The sequence below is a fragment of the Phascolarctos cinereus genome, unplaced genomic scaffold (assembly GCF_003287225.1).
Source record: "Phascolarctos cinereus isolate Bilbo 61053 unplaced genomic scaffold, phaCin_HiC Scaffold_4;HRSCAF=312, whole genome shotgun sequence".
NCBI classification, from domain to species: domain Eukaryota; kingdom Metazoa; phylum Chordata; class Mammalia; order Diprotodontia; family Phascolarctidae; genus Phascolarctos; species Phascolarctos cinereus.
In genome coordinates this window covers 500,955,065-500,977,254 of record NW_027555847.1, presented here as the reverse complement: position 1 = coordinate 500,977,254, position 22,190 = coordinate 500,955,065, and the positions used below count along the sequence as shown (strand labels likewise).

The 22,190-nt window shown below is 38.1% G+C and overlaps 1 protein-coding gene across 1 annotated transcript; it reads left to right on the top strand.

Moving 5' to 3' along the window:
• The first annotated feature begins 1,905 nt into the window (after window positions 1-1,905).
• Window positions 1,906-17,512, top strand: HRH4 (histamine receptor H4). Its single transcript, XM_020968728.2, has 4 exons — window positions 1,906-1,911; window positions 6,692-6,851; window positions 11,123-11,289; window positions 14,212-17,512. The coding sequence occupies exons 1-4, from the start codon at window positions 1,906-1,908 to the stop codon at window positions 15,007-15,009; spliced, it is 1,131 nt and encodes a 376-aa protein (XP_020824387.2). The 3' UTR covers window positions 15,010-17,512.
• The last annotated feature ends 4,678 nt before the right edge of the window (window positions 17,513-22,190 follow it).

The window sequence follows — 22,190 nt, the reverse complement described above, 5'->3', positions numbered from 1 at the left end:
TCTGTTTAACTAAGTTTCTTTAACTTTTATGATGTTGAAGGAAGCATGAGATCATGAATCTGTCTTAAAAATTAAAAAAAAACAAACAATTTTTATGGCCTAAAAGAATGTATGAGATTAGAACAGGTTCCCCACCCTTGGATTATACTATATAAAATAATTTATTTCTTTATCTCTTTGATGTAATTTTAAGAAACTTCAATCTGGGTTTAGGGTTTTCTTTTAAAAAATCCTGAACCTGTGCATGAGCATAACAAAATCTACATTTTTACCTCTATAATTTCTGTGTTATGGTAGATTAGTTTGGCAGCAGTCACCTACCACATGCACTCAAAGAGGAGACATTTCTCCCACAGCAAAACCAAAATCCAAGGGGCAGCTAGATGGCACAGTAGATAGAGCCCTGGGCCTGGAGTCAGGAGAATCTGAGTTCAAATCTGGTCTCATAGACTTAATATTTACTAGTTGTGTGACCCTGGGCAAATCATTTAACCCCCGATTGCCTTGCCAAAAAAAAAAAATCAAAATTTCTGCCATTTACATTACAACTTTACAACATATATCTGTATCATAGTCATCTTATAGTTCTAGGAACTGGGTCCTCACATCCGTCAGATTCAAACTAATCATTAGGAAACAGGACACAGGCAATCTTTACCCTAAGTTCATTTCCTCTGTGTGTTTCTTTTTCAGGGCTTCACAACTGCCTCTTTGTTTCTGACCCTTTTCAGTGAATTAACTGTCCATCTGAAAGGAACGTCATCTTACAATAATAAGAGTAGTAATAAGAGCTGACATTATGAATGACAACTACTTAAGATTTGGCATGGAATTTGGGTATATTACCTCCTTTCTTTCTCACAACTCTGTGAAGTGTGTACCACCAGTATTATCCCAGTTTTACAGATGATGAGGCCAATGTCTTGCCTTCTGTCAGATAACTAATAAGTGTCTGAGGAAGGATTTGAACTAAGGTTTTCCTAATTCCAGGCTGAGAAGGTGCCACCTGAATGCCTCATATATTAAGATATTTTAAGTGGTGAGCAGGAGGAGATGACTTGCATCTGGAAGTAACTTTACTCCAGGTTTTGAGGTTCTGATCAAATGAGTTACCATATGTAAAGTGTTTTGCAAAACTTAAAGTGATATATAAATGCTTGCTAACCCTGAAAGTGCTGTATAGATGCTAGTGGTGATGATGATGATGATGATGATGATGATGATAAAAGGTTTGGGGAAAGTCTAAGTGTTACAACAAATGGGAGTTTATTGTTAGCATCCCAGTCTTGTATGAGGAAACTGTGGCTGGCCCAGGCTTTCTCAGTACAGGCATAGCAAATGCACATTAAATCATTCTTGTTGCACTCACCTTTTGATCATTGTCTCAGTGGCTACCAGCTAATTTCTGTTTTGTTAAACATGCCTCCTAGAACAATAGGATATCTACTTACAGAGGGACATACTAGAATTTTTAGCATATAATCGCTTTATTTCTAAGAAGACCAGAGGACAGTGTATTTAAGATTCCACTTTCCAATTCCACTCCCTGATCCCTATCCCATGGCCAGATCTTTCTCAAAATAAATTTGAGGCAGTGGTTGAAAATTGAAGGTTCTTTCTGAAATTTTGTGGAAAAGGATTTCAATAGGAGATTGAAATTGGAGATGAAAAGAGGATTAAGGCAGAGGCAAAGTATCTCCGAAAGAGCGGAGTGTGAGACTTGTTTACTGGCTGTGTCAAACACAAGTGAATTGTCTAACTTCTCTAAGCCTCTGTTTCCCCATCTGTAATTCAGGCTTAATGCTTCCTCTACATATACCTTCTGAGCTGTGAGGAAAGTACTTTGTAAACCTTAAAACTCTATGCAGATATGAAGTAATATTCTAAGTGTAGGACACGGCAAGCATGAAGGTTAGAAAAAGTGAGGTGAGCCCTACTTTTATTGGAAGAATGTTCTGTTGCTTCTTTTCTTGCTAAAGTTTTTCATACTAAATGTCTGCTTCAAACTATTGCATCCCCTGCCTAGCTAGTAAAGTAGACCCTTCAGTGGGGGTTTATGAGCTAGGATTTAAGAAGATACAGTCTCAGAATACCTTGAATCTGGCATAGCTTTTCTGGTGAGCAATCTTGTCCTTTTGTTTGTCTGTTCTGTTGGCCTTATGGGTGACGCTGTCCTAGGTCCTGGTAAGCAGCCTACTCTGCTGGCTAGAGGTAACTTGAACCATGGCTTGGGACCTGGCAAGCAGCCTATGTCTTTTGGCTAGAGCAAGGGTGGGGAACTTGCAGCCTCCAGGCCACATGTGGCCTTCTAGGTCCTTGGGTACAGCCTTTTGACTGTGTCCAAGTTTTACAGAACAAATCCTTTTATTAAGGGGGAACTGTGAAGTTTGGATTCAGTCAAAGGGCTGCACTTGAGGACCTAGAGTGCCACATGTGGCCTTGAGGCTGCCGGTCCCCCTTCCCTGACCTAGTTGGTCTGAATTTTTCTCTAGGTTGACAGAGATAACTAGTGTAAAGGACAGGAGATGGGAGATGAAGGATCATATGTAAGGAATAGCAAGTAGCCCAGTAGGTCTAGGTTGTAGGGAAATAATGTATGAGACTGGAGAGTGACCAGGGGTCAAGTTGTGAAAGGCTTGAAATGCCACTGGAGTTTATATTTGATCCTGGGAGTAATAGGGAGTCATGGGACTATATTAAGTAAGGGTGTGATGTGGTCATAGCTGTGCTTTAGGAAAATTACTTATGATTTTGTCAGATATTAGATAGCCAAAACAAAAAAAGAATGTTCCTTTTTTCCCTCTGAAATTATATAGAGAGTGTAACCCTTGTGTGGTAGGCTGTGATCTTTCTTGAACAGGTTGTAAGGAAAGAACTATATCTGAGGGAGCAGCTAGGATTTCATAGAGGAAGTTCCAAGGCAGCAGAGGGGATCGATGTTCAAAGAAGAAGTCTCTACCTTGTAGAGAAGAGAGCGTTGATTATAAGCCACTGAGATTTAGCGGGGGCTGGGGTAGTGGTAGCCCCTCTCTCAGGTAGGGGACTAGAGAGAGCATAAAGGTTTTTTGTTTCATGAATAATAGAAGACTTTGTTCTGATGCCATGGTTGCTACTCAGTGCAAGGAGCTGGTGCCTCTTCAGACCTGATGGTTCCAGCCATATCATCAAGGATTTCATGGGGAGAAATTGAAATTGTTCTTATGTTTATAATTGAAATTATACAAGAAAGGAGCTTGTCACTCAACTAAGCAGAACTGAACCAGTGCCAGAACTACCAACCTGGATCTCTGCTCTGTATTCAAAACCTGTATCTTCATTAGCTAAGGAAACCTGTTTTATAATCTTGTAGATTATAATCTAGTCATTTGTGCTGTCTGTGTTTCTGGGCTTGTTATGGTTCCCCAAGCCTCCTAGCATCTTAGTCCTCTAAATCCAGTGATCAAATGCACAGTGCCTGGCACATAGTAGATGCCATATAAATGTTAGCTATATCATCATCGTCATCATTGTCATCATCGTCATTACCATAGTCATCATCATTGTGTCCATGCTATCTAGAGCAGAAAGGAATTAGATTACATTTTGTGAGTTTCACTCTTCTTTGTTTGAGCTCCCAAGGCAAAAATCTCTCCATTGAATAGCCTAGAAGAGTGACTACCAAATCCATTTAACAAAAAACTCCCTAATTTCCAAAATGCTTCCCATATAACTACATCAAAAGAAGGTTTCATTTAGAAAAAAAGAAAAAATCCACAAATAATTCACAGTAACTCCGAGTTCAGAAGATTTTAAGAGAAATGTTTCTGAGAGTCTCAGGTAGTAGCATTTGTCTAAGAGGGATGTTTGTGCGTCATTCATGGAATATACAAACTTCTGGAACCATATCCTTGTTGCTTCATTTTATTTCTGATGATACTTGAGCATGTCCATGATTCTTATTTCATTACTATACTCAGGACACAGAAGGTACCAGGGGACAGGATCATGTTCTTTCCTAATGAAAGATACATTCCTGCTTTCCTAATGAAAGATATATTCTATCTCTCCCTCCTTTTCTTTATTCAACAACTGAGTGGGGAAATGGGCTAGTAAATTGTGACTCCATAGTCAGGTTGACCTGTGTCTCAACAAAGCTCAATGGTTCTTTCAATTCTCCTGGGAAAAAGATGATTTATTCTGCTCCTAGATTGTACCCCAATGCCTAAGTTGCTAGGCTATCTCAACTGGTTCTAAATTTATTCCCAAGAAGTACTTGGACTTATGCCAATCAAATTATGTCCTTCGAACAAAGTGTGTGATTTACACTGGGAAAATGTTTCCTTTCACCCTCTTTTTCACTAAAATCAAGGCAATTTGAAATTATGTAATTTATGTATAATTTGTGGGCAGTCAATGAACAAGCATAAACAACTATTTTGAAAATAAAAGGCTCTGCCCTTAAGGAGCTTACATTATCAGAGGAGGCAACTTGTACTAATATAAGTATTTACAAAATATATATCCTGAAATATAAGATAAATTTTGGGTTGGAAGGTGAAGAGAGATTGCATTCCAGAAGGATAACGTATGCAAAGGCAGAGAACAGGATGTAATGCCATGTGTGAAGAACAGCAAGAAGGCCAGTATGGCTGAAGAAAACTAAATAATCATTAAAAAATCTTTAGGGAAAGAAACCCAAGTCTTAAATCAAAATTTTATTGCTAGCAGTGGAAACATCACATTGGGAGTAACTGCGAGGGAAGCAGTGGACAGTATATTTTAAAATGTACAGATGAAGGGAGGGAAGCAGCAGTAAGACTAAAGGGGAAGAAAAGGGAAAGGGATAATAAAAGGGGGAAGGGACTGAAGGAGGTGGTAGTCAAAAGCAAAACACTAGTGAAGGGGGGAAAGGAAAAAGGAGAAAGAAAAGCATAAATGGGGGAAAAAAGGATGGAGAAAAAGACACAGATAGTAATCATAACTGTGAATGTGAATGGGATGAACTCTCCCATAAAATGGAAATGGATTGCAGAATGGATTAAAAACCATAATCCTACAATATGTTGTTTACAGGAAACACATTTGAAAAAGAGTGACACATACAGGGTAAAGGTAAAAGGCTGGAGCAGAATATATTATGCATCAGCTGAAGTAAAAAAAGCAGGGGTAGCAATCCTGATCTCTGATAAAGCAAAAGCAAAAATAGATCTAATCAAAAGAGATAAGGAAGGAAACTACATCCTGCTAAAAGGCACCATAGACAATGAAATAATATTACATTAAACTGAAAAATTTTTGCACAAACAAAGCCAATGCAACTAAGATTAGAAGGAAGGTAGAAAATTGGGAAAGAATTTTTACAACCAGTCTTCCTGATAAAGGCCTCATTTCTAAAATATGTAGAGAATTAAGACAAATTTATAAGAACACAAGCCATTCCCCAATTGATAAATGGTCAAAGGATATGAACAGACAGTTCTCAGATGAAGAAATTAAAGCCATCTATAGTCATATGAAAAAATGCTCTAAATCATTATTGATTAGAGAAATGCAATTAAAACAACTTTGAGGTACCACATCACATCTATCAGATTAGCCAACATGACAAAACAGGAAAATGATAAATGTTGGAGAGGATGTGGGAAAATTGGAACGCTAATACATTGTTGGTGGAGTTGTGAAATGATCCAACCATTTTGGAGAACAACTTGGAACTATGCCCAAAGGGATACAAAAATGTGCATACCCTTTGATCCAGCAATAGCACTTCTAGGGCTATATCCCAAAGAGATCAAACAAATGGAAAAGGACCCACATGTACAAAAATATACATAGCAGCTCTTTCTGTGGTGGCAAAGAATTGGAAATTGAGAGAATGCCCATCAATTGGGGAATGGCTGAGCAAGTTGTGGTATATGAATGTAATGGAATACTATTGCGCTATAAGAAATGATGAACAGGCTGACTTCAGAAAAACCTGGGAAGACTTATATGGTCTGATGCTGAGTGAAGTGACCAGAACCAAGAGGACTTTGTACACAATAGCTGCCACGTTATGCAATGACTAAGAATGTTAAACTGAACCCTTCTCTTCATTACGAGGATCTAAGACATCTCCAGAGGCCTTGGGAAGGAAAATGCTGTCCACATCCAAAGAAAGAACTATGGAAGTCGAATCACTCTCACTTATTTTTACCTTCAGTTGAGTTTTGTTTCATCTTTCTGATGGTTCCTCCTATTTGTTTTAATTTTTACTTACAACTTTGCTAATGTGAAAATATATTTAATGGGTATGTAAATGTAAAGCCTATGTCAGATTGTGCCCCGTCTTGGGGAGGGTGGGGGGGAGAAAAAGGGAGAAAAATTTTCAACTCAAAAGCATATGGAAAAAAAATTAAAAAAAAATGAAATTCCAAAAATAAAATAAAACAAAATAAAATGTACAGATGAAAACATCTGACTAGCACTTTTTCAAATTCATCTCAAAGGAAATTGTTACCACAAGTTTGCTGTACCAAGAACCAGGAAACATTGTGAAATAAGTGTGCAATTTTTTTTAAAAAAGAACTTTGCTAGTTTCAGGGACTGCATTTTCTAAGTGCCCTGTTGGAAAATTTACTCGTTGGAACTGACTTATTGGAGTAATTGAATACATTGAATGTCTTCATCATTTGGTATTATCTGAGTAGCAGCTATATTCAATAGTACCTAGCCAGAAACTATGGTAATCCTGTTAATTCTGAAGATTTTTCTGGCTTTCTCTATAGTGCTAGGAAATGGCTTGATTATTATGGCATTTGTGGTGGACAAAAATCTTAGACTTCGGAATAACTATTTTTTCCTTAATCTGGCCATTGCTGACTTTTTCGTGGGTAAGTTGTTATACATACTTATTTGACAAGATTTCTATATTGATAATGATTTATTTCTTAAAGATACATCATGCTATTTTAAGGAATAGGGAAGGGTTAAAATAAGGAGTTGAATTGTGTTAAGGTTTAAGAAATGCCAGGTAGAACTCTTATGTTTCTTAAAAGTAATATAAAGGGAGAATTTTTTTTGTTAAGAGAAGTTTTTATTTTTGCTTGTGCATAATAAAAATAACTTGTTGAATGTTTTTTTTCCCCAGATAAGTCCAACTTAATGGTTATATGTTTTTGGAGTTTTCGCTCCCATATTTGGATTAATATGAATTCCTTTTTTAAAAAATGATTTTTTTGCCTTAACTTCATAAAATAACAACATTAGTAGATAGTTAAAGCTAACCAAAATGATCAATATATTGAATGCTTTGGTTAATAGTCAATTATCTATCTGTATGTTTACACACACGTATAATTAAAGCTTTACATGTCCTTTTCTTCAAGGCTCAGTTCAAGGTGCCTTTGTAAAGTCTTTTATAATTCCTCCCAGAAAAAGTATTTTTTCTTCCTCCCTAAGTTTTATAGGACACTGTCTAGACCTCTTCTTTGCTCCCATCACACTCTACCTTATAATACACTTATTGATTTAGGCATTGTATTCACCCTAGTAGTTTGTAAGTTCTTCAGGGTAAAGATTATCTTTCATATTTTTTTCCTTGATGCTTGGTACTTGGTAAGTGTTTGTTGAATTGAATGGAACATAGATAATACTAAAGCTGATCTCACCATAGTTTAAACATCTAGTCTTGAGAGGCAATGAAGCATAGTGGAAAGAGTGCTGGTTTCAGGGTCAGGAGATCTGGCTTTGAATTCTACCTCAGATACTTATTTACCTGTGTGACTGTGGGAACATCATTAAACCGATCGATGCCTCAGTTTCTTCATCTGTAAAAATGGAGATAATATCCCTTGTAGGACCCACCTCATAGGGCCTTTAAGAAAAATAAAACTATGAGTTGTTCTCCTTGTTGTCATAATCATCATTCTCATAAAGGAATATCAGAGCTCACATTCTGTTTATGGATGAGGAGCTGATTTCTGGAATGCTTAAGTAACTTGATCAAAGTCACATAGCTTGTTAATCTTGCTTTGATGGTTTGGGAAGTAATTTCAGTATCTTTAGCCTATCAGAGTTTCAGTTTCATAACATAAATTTTTTTTTTTTTGGCTAGGCAATGGGGTTAATTGACTTGCCTAGGGTCACACAGCTAGTAAGTGTTATGTGTCTGAGGCCGGATTTGAACTCAGGTCCTCCTGAATCCAGGGCCGGTGCTCTATGCACTGCGTCACCTAGCTGCCCCTCATAACATAAAAATGAAGATAATCAAACTCATATTACCTATTACACAGGGATCAACATATATATATTTTAAAAGTGATAAAATTTGCAACATATGAATTAAAAAAACCATTTAAGTGTTTTCTATATGTAGAGCAGCACCAAGAGATTTGAAGGCATTTGACTTCACAGGTTTCTAGGGGATTTGGCACTGGAAGTGACCTTAGTGATAAACCACTGCACTGTACTTCCCCTATTACCTCATAATTAAATACAAACTCCTCTGCTTGACTGTTCACAACCTGGTTTCAACCTACATTTCCAGGCTTATTGATCACTATGCTTCTTCATGGACTCTGTGATTCAGCCAGACCATCTGTCCGTCCTGCTTTTCCTCATCCTTGGCATTCCATTTCCCATCTCTGACTTTGAACGGGTTCTCCTCCAAGCTTGGAATACACTCTCTTCTCATTTTTATCTCTTTTCTTCAACTTTCTGCTCCTTTAAAGACCCCTTCCTACATGAGGCCATTTATAATCCCCTTTAGAATAACCATGTTTGTTTGTATTGCATGTATTTTGCTCATAGTTCTATGTGGACACATCAATTCCCTTGATAGCACAAAGCCCTTTGAAAGTAGTGGTTGTTTCATTTCTGTCTTTGCATCCCCAGCACCTGGCACCGTGGTAGTATATAGAGGACACTAAATATAAATAAGTGGTTGTTGATTGATTGAGGAACTTCATCATGAATGTCATAGTATTTTTGTAATGTAGGTTATAACAATAATTATTGTTGTTGTTCAGTCATGTGTGACTCCTCGTGACCCTGTGGACCATACTGGCTATGGGGTTTTCTTGTCAAAGATACTGAAATGGTTCTGCCATTTTTTCTCCAGCTCATTTTACAGATGAGGGAATTGAGGCAAATAGGGTTAAGTGATTTGCCCAGGGTTACACAGGCTAGATTTGAACTCAGGTCTTCCTGACTCTAGGTCTGGTGCTATATCTGCTGTCACCTAGCTGCTTCATGAATTGTAGATGTGTGCAACTGTTAAAAAACTCTTGCTGTTAGAATGATGTCTTACAGAGATTATTACTTTAATTCAATCTCATGTACGTGTACAGAGGGTAGAATTTTTCTTTATTTGTTCTACTATTTTTCTCCGTATGCATATGATGGGTTGCTTTTCATTCTATATCCTTTAAGATGATGTTTTAATTAGGGGGAGGGTCTTCAGCTGTGATTTCATTGGCAGAGGAAACTCCTTTTACAAGTGCAGGTCATCATCTTCTATCTGACCTAATTTTAGAGAGTGCTTACAGCACTAGAGGCTTAAGTGACTTGGCCAAGGTCACACAGCCAGTGCATGTCAGAGGCAGTACCTGAACCAGGAGTTCTTCCTGGCTTCAAGGCTGGCTGTCTATCCATTATGTCAGACTGTCTCCCTCTTAATTATTCATTATGTGTGTGTATATACATACATGCACAAATATGTGTACATAATTACATATAGCTTATGTGTATCTGTATATGCATTGCATACACGTAGGCATATGTAAGCACATGTGTATATGTCAACATACCTACAATTGTATATGTACATATGTGCATGCACATGCATTCACAAGCATGTGTATATTATATGCAACACACATGCATATATGCGTATATGCAATCACATGTATACATGTGATACATGTGAACATACATTTATATGTATGTGTATATGTGTAAGCACACCTGTATATGTATATATGCATATGTGTTTGTAAGCATGTATATATGTAAGCATATACATGAGGAATAATTAAGGAAGAAGCATCTTGGCTTAGTATTTATATTGGGATATATGCATATATAAAGCAGTATATTGGCATACACGCACACACAAACACACAGTACACACACAATGCAATATATACACAACATACATACATGTATGCACACATGCATGCATATAGTTGATGGGTAGCAGTTGCTTATGACTCTCAAGAGAAACGAGAGAGCTCTTTCCAGTGAGAACCAAAAGGTCTGGTGGGGCATGGTGGCACATTCCTGAAATCCCTGCTGCTAGGTAGGCTGAGGTTGGCAGGATGCTTGAGCTTGGGACACCTAGTGTCCGAATTGCTTCAACCTGTTCTTTCATTCCCTCCACACTGCATGTTAACTGGGTAAAGACCAAAGCTCTGGGTTCTTGGTTATGGAGAGGCTTGAGCCCTGTTTGTTTTGCAGCTGAATGCACTGCTATGTAAATCGTTTGTCTGGATGCTACTTGATTTTTTTATTTCAATGTCACAGTAGTGACAGTGTCCAATTCCCTGATTTACAAAGGAGGAAAAGGAGGTCCAGTTAAGTGACTTTCCAAGGCTCCAGTGGCACCTCCTACACAAGACCTTTTCTGATCCTCCAGCTGCTAGTATCTTCACCCCAAATCACCTTTTCCCTGTTCTGGATGGAATTATACGTGCTCATGTTTTCCCAATAGACTATAAACTCCTTAAGGGCAGGCACCGTTTTCAGTTTTGTGTTTGTATCCCTAGTACCTCCAATGGTACCATGCTCATGGTAGGCAGTATGGCAGGTGGCAAAGCCTCGGATATTTACTAGCTGTGTAACATGTACAAACTACTTACCTTCTGTCTGCCTCAGTTGCCTCAACTGTAAAATGGAAATAATGATAGCACATACCTCCCAGGATTTTTGTGAGGATCAAATAAGATGATATTTGCAAAGTGCTTAATACAGTGCTAGCACGTAGTATGTGGTTAATTAATGCTTGTTTCCTTCCTTAATAGATACTTATTGATTGATCAGCAAATTTTTATTTATTTTATTCATTTTTATTATTATCATAAACATTCACACACTGTGGTCTCAGACCAAGTTATATTATCTTTGTATGAATTCATCTGTGTTGTTTTTATCTTTCTTTTCACAGGTGCAATCTGCATTCCTTTATATATCCCTTATGAATGGGAAAAGGAATGGAGCTTTGGAAGTGAGCTCTGTATATTCTGGCTAGTTATTGACTATCTTTTGTGTACAGCATCAGTGTATAACATTGTCCTCATCAGCTATGACCGGTACCAATTAGTCTGCCATGCTGTAAGTAGAATGTGTGCATTTGACTATTTTCCCCCCTCTTTAACTTAAAATATAAATTTGAATTTGTAATCCTAAAGCAAGAAAAAAAAACCTGTAAGGAACCCTAACTTTTGCTTAATTGGGAAATAGTAGAGAAAAGCCTTTTCCTTTTATGTTCTGTGACAAAATTTCCATCTTCCCTTGGTAAAAATTACAGCTGTTACTTTGACCCATGTGTTTTAAAGCTTTCTGATACAAATGATGTGGTATGGTGCTATTAGGCAGGCCACTTTCTGGGGGATAACAGGTTCAAAAAGACACCAAGGGAAGTGTGCAGATTGTCAAATCTGCATAGATAATCTGCACCGGTGGGTGTGTACAGGAAGAGAGATTAAGACAAAGATTGCACACATCTGGTCAGCACTGTTCTACAAGTGAGCTGAGAGCTAAAGTGTTCCTTAGACAGAAATAGGAACTTGATTCAGTGATCTGTCCATCAGTCAAAAGTGCTGCCTAGAGATGAAGAGATAAGCATCCTCTTCTCAATTCCCTTAGTTGTCCATTATCCCATTTGACCTTATGCATAATGGAAAGGAGATCGTTTTCCAGCATATTGCATCATATCATTACAAGGGCTGAGCAGAGCAATTAAAAAGCTAAACACAGTTTAGTGTGACCATCTGGGTATTGTTACCATCTTCATAATCGTTAGATTTAATTCAAGAGATATATTAATTAGTGGTGCAGGAAGCAGAAGGCAGGGAAAAAAAGCAAACTGTAGTAGGAACTTGTGGTCAGCACCATATACATTTTAACTTAGTCTTGGAATTACTAATAGTTTCCCCAAAAGTTACTTACTAGAAAATCTTATTTAGCCTACAGTTTTCACTAGTTTCTTCTCACTAGCTACTCTCATTATGGAAGAAATGAGGGTGTATAGTTCCTCAGTTCAATTCAGTTCAGCAAGAGTTAGTTGAGTGCCTTTTATGTGCCAGACACTTCAGTAGGGGTTAGGATATAGTCCCTGCTCTCAGGAAGCTTTTGTTCTACTGGGAGGAAACAAGTTACACATGCTTAAATTAAGACTATACACATGCGCACATACACACATATGTGTGTGTGTATATATGGACATATGCATGTATATCTATACACACAGAGTAGATCAAAATAATTTCAGAGACGGGGAGAGTACCCATAATTGCATGGGAATGCAGGGGATCAGAAAAGGATTCCTGATGCCTGAATTTTGCTTTGAAGGAAGCCAGTGATTTTCTGAGACAGAAGTGAGCAGGAAACAGTAACCTGTGCCTCCGTATAGATGGAGAAGGTGGAAGATTATGCATGGAGGCCAGTAAATAGCTTAATTTGGTGGGAACATAGAGTGCATAAGGAGGCATAATCTGAGATTGGTCTGATACATAGGTTGGTGTTAGACTGTGAAGGGTTATAAATGCCAATCAGTATTTTATCCTAAAGGCATTTAGGAGTCCCTGAAGTTTCCTAAGCAAGGTATCTACCTGTATTTTGGGAATATCATTGGCAGGTATGTGTATGATGGATTGGAAAGGGGAGGGAAGAGAAACAGGGAGCCCAATTAGAGCCTATTATAATAGTCCATTCAAGAGGTAAGGAATGCTTGACTAAGGAGGTAGCTAGTTGAGTAGAGAGAAGGGGACAAATAGAAAACATTTTATTGATGTGGAATGATTGGGATTTGGTACTGATTAGACATAGGTTGGAGGTGAGGGACAGTGAAGAGCTGAGGGTGGCTCTGAGGTTGTGAACCTTGGTAATTCAGGCATGGTTGTTCCCTTGACAGAAATAAAGATGCTTGAGATTTTATGGTTAGATTGTCTCCTTTCTTAGAAGTGAAAAAAACACTAAGGACTTCCTCAGTTTGCAAAGTATATTTATGCATGATCAGCTGGACTGGATTTCAAGGCAGAGAGACAGAACCTCACATTCTATTGATCCAACTATGGGGCTTATTAATAGTATGCAAATTGATGGAATGGATAAAGGAGATGGAGGGTCCATTTGCCCTAAGCGTTCCTGCCATCAGGGCTCTTGATGCTGTATCTGTCTCAGAGGGACAATGCAATACGTACAAATGTCCGAAGTAAGTCGTCCAAATAAGGGCAGCTGGGTAGCACAAGTGTGTAGAGCTGTGGGCCTGAATTCAAATCTAGCCTCTGACACTTACTAGCTGTGTCACCCTGGGCAAGTCATTTAACTGCCTCAGTTTCCTCAACTGTTAGATGGGGAGTTGTGAGGATTGAATGGGAGTATTTGCGAAATGCTTAGCACAGTGTCTAGCACATAGTCGGTGCTTAAAAATACTTGTTTCTTTCTTCTTCCCTTCCATCCCCTATATCCAGGCGACTTTGCCCAGAGCTACATTTACAGTCTTGTTATTGATGGCCTAAGTGGATGGGTTGGGGAGGGGTTAGGGTCTGTGTGAGTTTTATGCTGTAGTAGACAAGGAGCTAAAGACTTTTACAAATGTACCAGTTTAGGGTAAGCAGACCCTAATCACTTTTGAATACACCAGTCATGAGATGCCACCTAAGGATAAGCCCAGGGGCTGCTGGAGTTTCTTTGTTCTGAGGGTTACACTTAATGGACTCATCAATCATTTGAGCTATTTTTTTTTTGTTCATGTCCATCTTCTTCTCCGAGAGATGAAGTTGAGTCTAACGAGATTTTATCCCCCACCAATAAAGGCTTTTGGTACATAGAGCCTTTAGATTTTGAAAAGATGATATACTTATGAAGTAGGTCAAGACTTCATGGTTGATAGAATACCGATTGAATTTTGTGATCTGCGTCTCTGCATTTATAGGAATCACATGTTTTCTTAGACAACATACCTGTTCTCTACAAATAGAGCTAAATGACAGATCTTTACCTCCTGACAGTAATTTGTTTGATTTCTTTTAGATATCGTATCGATCTAAACAAACATCGATCTCAAGGACAGTCACTTATATGGTAGCTGCGTGGGTGCTGGCATTCTTAGTACATGGTCCAGCAATCCTAAATGGGAGTAACAAGAAGAGCGAGAATACAGAATGCAGAAACCAACTTCTTCATACAATCCCTTACATCATCATCACTTCCATCTTGGAGTTCTTGATCCCAACCATCTTGGTGACCTATTTCAACTGTTGCATTTATTGGAGCCTACACAGTCGCAGTAGTGTCAGAGGCAAACCTGCTCCTACCCCTAGCATCCCTTCTCCAGTCCAAGACAACTCAGTGACCTGCACAGTATTTTCAAAGATATGTTTTCCTAAACTGGATGAAGAAATTCATTCCTCTTCTGTGAAAAGTATGAGAAAGAAAAGCCTTTTTGCTTCTTTAAAAACCCAAGTAGAGGATGAAACAGCTTCTGTTGAATTGTCCTCTTTATCCCAGTCAAATTCTGTGTCCGTTGACTTAATAGTTCGGCGTCGGAAACTACTCAGAGATAGAAAAATAGCCAAGTCACTTGCCATTATTTCAGGGGCTTTTGTCTTTTGCTGGGCTCCGTATACTTTGTTTACAATTATTCGTTCATTTCACTATAATAATGCATACGATCCCTGGTATACTTTTACATTTTGGCTTCAGTGGTTTAATTCCTTTCTCAACCCCTTTCTGTATCCTCTGTGCCACAAAAATTTCCGGAATGCTTTCGTGAAAATATTTTGTAAGAAAAAGGTAATTGCTTCAACACAGATATCACTTTCCACTTGAGTACAATGTAGGAAAATCAGAATCTCGCCTATTGTATATGAGTTTGTTTTAGCTCACATCTACCCCTTATATCATAGTGCTCTCTCTGCCTCTCCCCTCCCCCTTCTCCCAAGGAGGGTGGGGAAATCACCAGCACTTCTGGATAATTCTGTATAATTACCTAGAATAATTCTGAATAGCTCTGGAAATAAGGGAGATATGAGAGACAGTATGGTATAATAGTCAGGAGATCTGGGTTTTAGTCCTGGCTCTGCTGCTAATTTGTTCTGCAACCTTGGGCAAGTCACCTAGGTTTCTCTGGACCCTGGGTTCTTTATGTAAAATGAAGGGAATGGACTGTATGATCTCTAATGTTCCTTCTAAAGTTGTGCACCCTAATGTTTTTTTTTAACAAATTAAAATGTATCATATCATCGATTTAGAGATGGAAAGGATCTTAGAAGTCACCTAGTCCAATGCCCTCATTTAACAGATGAGGAAACTGAGGCCCAGAGAGATGTGTGCAAAGTCAAATTCTTATTTGAATAAGTGGTAAAGGTATGCTGTGAAAATATATCCTCTGATGCCAGATTCATTGGCCTTTCTACTTACTGCAGACTGCCTTATAGATCAGTCATAATGTTTTAAAATATGTAATCACATACATACTATATTTATTTTAGCTGTTGCATCTCTAGACTGTGATATATAGATTGCATCAGGCAAAGTTTTTCTGATCTCTGTATATACTTGTATTTTGTTTCATCTATGGAAATTCTCCTTTACCTTGATTAGTCAAAGAGGTAAGATAAAGATAGGGACTACGCTATGGTTTCATTAGTATATGGATTTCTCAGTAAACTCCTTCTACCAATGCAGGTCAGCACCTTCTCTGCAAATTACAACCCTAAAAACTTGCCTAGAGGGTTGAAAAGGTAAATGATTTGCCCAGGTCACACAGTTAGAATAAGTGGCAGGTGGACCTTGAACCCAAGTCTTCTGAGAAAAATAAGGATTATATTGGCCTATGGTCCTTATTTTAGAAGGAAAACATTGGGAAGAGGGGGCAGTTTAAATTCTTCAAGAGCCTCATCAAAATCTTCTTAATCAGGACCTAAAAACCACAGGAGCAGACAATAAGTCATGAGAAAGGACAGCAAATTGGATAAAAAATAGAATTGTCTCGTTGCCAATGTCCTTCTTTTCTCTTTCCTTCCTAATAACACCTGATACTTACTTGGTCATACAGGCGAGAAAGGTACAGGGTGAAGTAAGCAGTAGGAAGGTCACTAAGATTAAGGTGGTGTGTTTAGAGAGGCCAGAAATGGATGGAACAGAGATACTATTCTGAAAAATGAAGATGCTAAAGAAGAAATGCCATTTTTTAAATCACAGAGGTGCCTAAAAATTTGCTTTTCACAATAAGATTATGTATATCTGAAGGACAGGGGCTTTGTTACATACTACTTTTGTAATGTCCACAGGGCTGAGCATAATTTTCAACAAATATGGGGTACAGTGGAATGAGCTGAAATCCCAGTTCTGAGTTTCTCATCTGTAGAATGATAAGGGGACAGGACAATATGGTATGTTTTGGGCTCCCTCTTTTGTGTTTGTCCTTTCTTGATTATAGGTGAATGAATACTTATCATGAAATGGATGTATACAGCCTTAGAGGCAGTCTTATGAATGGAGAGGTCCAAAGGTCCCATTGAGTTTAGGGGAGGAGCAGCAGGGGAGGAGTACCTAGAGATGACATCCACTGACAAGGAGATTGTTTCAAGTATTACCAGCAGGTGTACTGGGAATTGTTTGGACAGTGTGGAGCTAAGGTGACATGTAAAATGCCTGATTGTCAGTCCTGCAAACTACATCATTTTCTGATGACAGTCCTGGAGTGGGTGTTAAATGAGACTGTAAATACAGGGAGCCTATCTCACCTCTCGTTAGAGGACAGGCTCCCCAGTTTGGAACCCCAGCCAAGCCACATGTCTTAATACAGAGCAGGGAGTGGACACAGAACAAGGTTAGATAAATATGATATTTGTAATGCAGGGTTTTTACACTCTGATCCCAGAGGGTAAAGGATATGAAGTTATTATTTTTACAAGAAAAAGGGACATTTTAAAAATAAAACCCACCATATACATGGAGTTAATCCTCAGCTTTCATGGGGGTAATGGCATGAAAATAAAAAATGTGAATGTTGATACAATGAACTTATGGGACGCAGGGGGTTAGGTTCTGACAACCACTAAAAACTGTTATCTTGAGCTAGAGATCGCTGAAAATACTCTTTTCTGCATACAATTCTTTATAAAAAAGCGTTAATTTTGATAATATGTACTTTTCCTAACACAGTAACTATGAAATAACCAATAAAATGCATTACACAAAATAAAATTGGTAACATGCAAAACATTTTTTCTTGCTAGTAATTCCCTAGAACTCTGTGACTTTTTGTGCCAACATCTCAATTAAAAAATTGATTTCAAACAATATTCACTTTTCATAACACATGAAATCTACAGTACCATAAATTCTGTAAAGCAAATAAAATTCTTAAACCTAAAACATTTAAACCTGAATCTTACTCTGCACTGTGTCAGATGGTGGGGATGAGGGCATTGCACTGTATAATAAATCCTTGATTTGATAACACCAAACTCGGGGGCTGACAGCAGCTGCAGACATTCTGGAAATTTATCTGACACTTTTATTTTCTCACTAAGCCTCATCACTGACTTTGCACACTTGGGCCTAGAGCCCAAAGAACGTGTACTATTCTTTAGGGGCATACTTGCAATGCAAAACTTGAGTTTTAAAGACAAACAATGAAAATATGCAAAGAATGCACGGGGAGCTCTTTACTCTAAAATGGTAGGGTGAACAAGGACCAGTGAAGCGCCTAGTATGATACCAGCCACTCTACAAACTTGTGCACATTGTACCTCTTATTTTTTTCTCTACTGCACATAGCTGAAATGAAAGTGAAAATGAGGTTATTAATAAAATCATGGTGAATGTATCATGCATGTAAATTAAATGCAAGGATGTTGAGGAATGACTATATATGCCTAATAAATAAAAAAAAAACAAGTCATAAGAAGATGAACACAGATGAGAAACAGGTCTACATTATTCATTCAAATATGGTTGCTTTGACTATAACAGATGCATGCTCATAACTATAATTTAAAGCAACAAGACGGCCTTTTTTAAAAAAGGTCATGGTTATTTCTCTCGAGAGTAGGAACATTGTTTTTGCAAAATGGTTAAGTGGCAGCAGAGATTATGGCTTCTGCAATATAAACAATTGTACTATATAATGATAAAACTACAGAGGTGAGCATGTGCCCCAGCAGTAGAGGAAAAAAGGTAATGGGCCTCACAGAAAAGCAAGCTGTGCCCAGTTGTGTGCATCTGTCTTCCTTAATTGCCCAGTTCAGCTTTCCTCAAGAGGTAACACAACCCCTTTAAGACTCCATCTTAAATCAGATACAGCCAAATCTAATTACCCAGGGGCTGATTAGCTGCTCCATGTACTAGCCAGATCTTTTTCTTAGCTTCTTGCTTTTGCTACCTGCCTTAGGTAATGATTACATAGCTTCTTAGCTTTAAAATTCCTCACAGAATCACAGAACTGGAGTTGGAAGGGAACTCAAAGGCCATCTAGTCTAATTTTTGAAGAAGAACCCTTTCTACAACTTCCCTAATGGTGGGCACCTGGCTTTGGCTTAGAAACCTCCAGTGAGGGGATACCCACTACCATTTCACTTGAGCATGGCTCTTCATACCTAGTTTAGATTTGTTTCTTTATAACTTCCACCCATTGTTCTTAGCTCTGTTCTCCAGGGTCACTCAGAGCAGGTATAATTTCATGTGACAGCTCTTAAAATACACAAGTACAGATCTCCTCCCCAAATCTCTTTTCCAGGCTAATGTTCCAAAGAACTTGAATATACTCTCTTTCTGATGTGTTCATGCAAACCTTCATTAGGGGATGGTCAAGGAAAAAGAAGGGGGCATTGAAGCCAGTGGATCTGGCTAATTGTTTGTAGCTTGAGACAAAGATTTCATAGTCTCCTTGGTTGCAGCCCTTTCCCTCTTTATACCATCCTTCACACCACTGCCAAAATAATCTTCCTAATTATAATTGGATAACTGGTTGACTGGGTCTCTGGAGGATGGACTCTTATCATAGGAGCCATCTCCCTCCATGGTCTATAAACGTGAGTTGACAGTCTAGCTTGGCTCTTTTTGGAATACCCTTTCAGAAGGTAGACCAGCATATGGCAAAGTTGATCTGGTTTTGTGGAGAAGAAAGCTTATACCTGAATATGGTGCCTACCCCCAGGTATTGGTAATAGATGGCTTGGAGCGGAAGCACATGAGAGTTGTATGTACGAGAGCACTTAGCTCAAGAGGAGAGAGCCTGAAAATGTATTCACCCAACTCAAGGGATTGTAGCAGCTAGAAACGTGATAGAGTTGCTGCAGAAAAGCACATGAGGCAGAAACACACACGTGCTGTCCTTTGTGACTGGAGGGGAATTTATTTGAATACTTTCTGAGATTTCTGTTTATGGGCTTCTAGGGGTCCCCGTCTTCTGTATTTATTGTGGCAAAATTAAGGCTATACTACCTGGTATACATTTGCTATTTTATATGCCTGTATGGGAGGTGTTGTTCATTCGTTTTTAGTAGTATCTGACTCACTGGGACTCCATTTTGTGGTGTTCTTGGCAAAGATGCTGGAGTGGTTTGCAATTTCCTTCTCTAGCTCATTTTACAGATGAGGAACTAAAGGAATCAGGGTTAAGTGATTTGCTCAGGGTCACACAGCTAGTAAGGGTCTGAAGCTGCATTTGAACTCATGATGAGTCTTCCTGATTCCAAGCCCAGTGCTCTATCTACTGTGCTACCTAGCTGCCCCTTGAGAGATAGTTTACCCTTCTATTCACATTTGGCTTAAGCTATACCTAGGTTTTATTTCATAGACACTCTTCGTAGTAGTTCTTAGTGAAGACAATGATACAAAGAGCAAAAATGACCATTTGGGGGTCAAACTCAGGGCTCAGGCCCTGACTATGTTGAATTTTGTGGGAGACCTGGGACCATTAGACATACTTGAAGTCTAAAATCAAGACAGAGGAATAAAAGATTCAATGTACTGGGCTGTATTTGGTGCCGTCTAGTAGAATATACATTTATTGAGAAGAGAGAATAATTTCAATTTGGCATTTTATGCCCTCAGGGACTGTGACACTAAGGGTTCAAATGTAGTAGTTCTACTATCCTTGATGAAGAACAATTTATTAAAATAGTTTTTCAAATAACTTCTATTTTTCTTCTGTTTGAAGTCCATCTTTTTGCTTTATCCTTGATTGCCCCTGGGCTGACTTTGCATAGTTGGACATTTTGCCAAGCTTTCTTTAAACTGATTTTACTTTCCACTGCTCCTCTCTGCTTTATAGAGTGATACTACTCATGATTATCCATCCTCTTTCTTTGTTAAGATTATAGATGAGCTTCATATTCTAACTTGCTGTTGCCTTTGTCATCCAAGTTTGGCAAGTAAGTCAGATGCTCACTGATTAAGGCACTTTCTCCATGGTGCTTAAGAAAAAGTAGAAATGGCACAAAAGAGGACAAAGAGGGGAAAAGCAGCTAGATGGTATCAAGTATAATCTGTGTTGGAGGTGACACATTGTAAGGACATTGAAGGAATCAGGTATAAAATATTTGAAGAGGAGGATGACTCTAGACTCTAGCGTCTAGAGGGATGGAAAAATCTTGAATCTTTTTCATACTGAAAAAAATTAACAGAGAAAACATCAATAACTACTGACCTATATACCTACTCTCTCATCTATACGAAACTTTTATGAGAGTCATCTATTCATGAAATGAGGGCATTAGTAGGAAAATAGCAGACTTTTCCAAGTGGCATTCTTTACCATCTCATTATTAGCTGGAAAATGTGTGGTTGGTCAGTATTTGTGCTGAAAAAAAGATCTGGGAATTTTAGTGGAATGCAAGCCAAATAGGAACCCATAATGTGCTATGGAAGGCAGGAAAGCTAATGTTTGCACTGCATTAGGACAGGCATGACTCCCATAATAGGAAGGTGATACTGTTGTCTCACAGTATCCTTTCCCCATCAGGCCTCATCTGGAATATTGCATTCAGTTTTGGGTACTGTAGCATCCTTCTTGAGAAGGACATTGGTAAGAAAGCTGCTCAGGGTCCCTTCCAACTCTCAAATTCTTTAATTCTGTGATCCTGAATGGATACCAGATCCCTCTTCTACATAAGTGCATGTGAGATATGAACTTACTTCTCTTCCATATGGGAGGGGCAACCAGGTCAATGAGATGTGACTTTTTTTTTTTTAAGGAGAAATCTGACATAGAGATGTTTTTTTTTCTTTCACCAGTGTTTCCCAGACTCTCCAGTAGATGTCAGTAATGCCACGTAATTTTTCCTCTCTATATTCCTTTGCATGGTCAATCAATAAATGAATATGTATCATATCATTTAAAAGATATTATACAATGAACTGAAACATTTATAGCATACACCAATTGAACAAACAATCAAATCAAGAATAAGACAAATCTCCAAACAAAACCCTCAAATATGAAACATTTATACCTTAATGATAGAAGGAGAAAAACCTCCCAAAATATTATAATGTACATTTTAACAAAATAACATCAAATGAACAAAATTTAGTTCTTTTCCCATTTCCCCTTCCAAATCTACCTGTGGCTTCAATATCTTTGGTTTTGTCTTATTTAATATAGTATAATTTCTTTTGTTTCAATTCTAAAAAAAAAAAGAAAAAATATACCTGTCATTTTAGTTATTTTCTATTGATTCAATTCAGAAAGTGAATTCAACACAGACATGGGGAACAGGAGAAATACTCTTAAAAGCCATTCATTAAATCTGCCCCAGTGCATAGGGGCACATACCTATATATCTAGAAAACCATGAATATTCCTAGTTAGCAAAGGCACCACAGAAAAATATAGAATGTCTACAGATGCAAGTCTATAAACAAAGAAAACTGAAAATGAAATCAAAGCAAACAGAAAAAAAATGACCCTAAAGTTTTCATTGTTATCATTTACAAAATGATCCAGCATCATAAAAAAGCCAGTAAGAACAAAAGTAATACAAGAAAATTGCTGTACA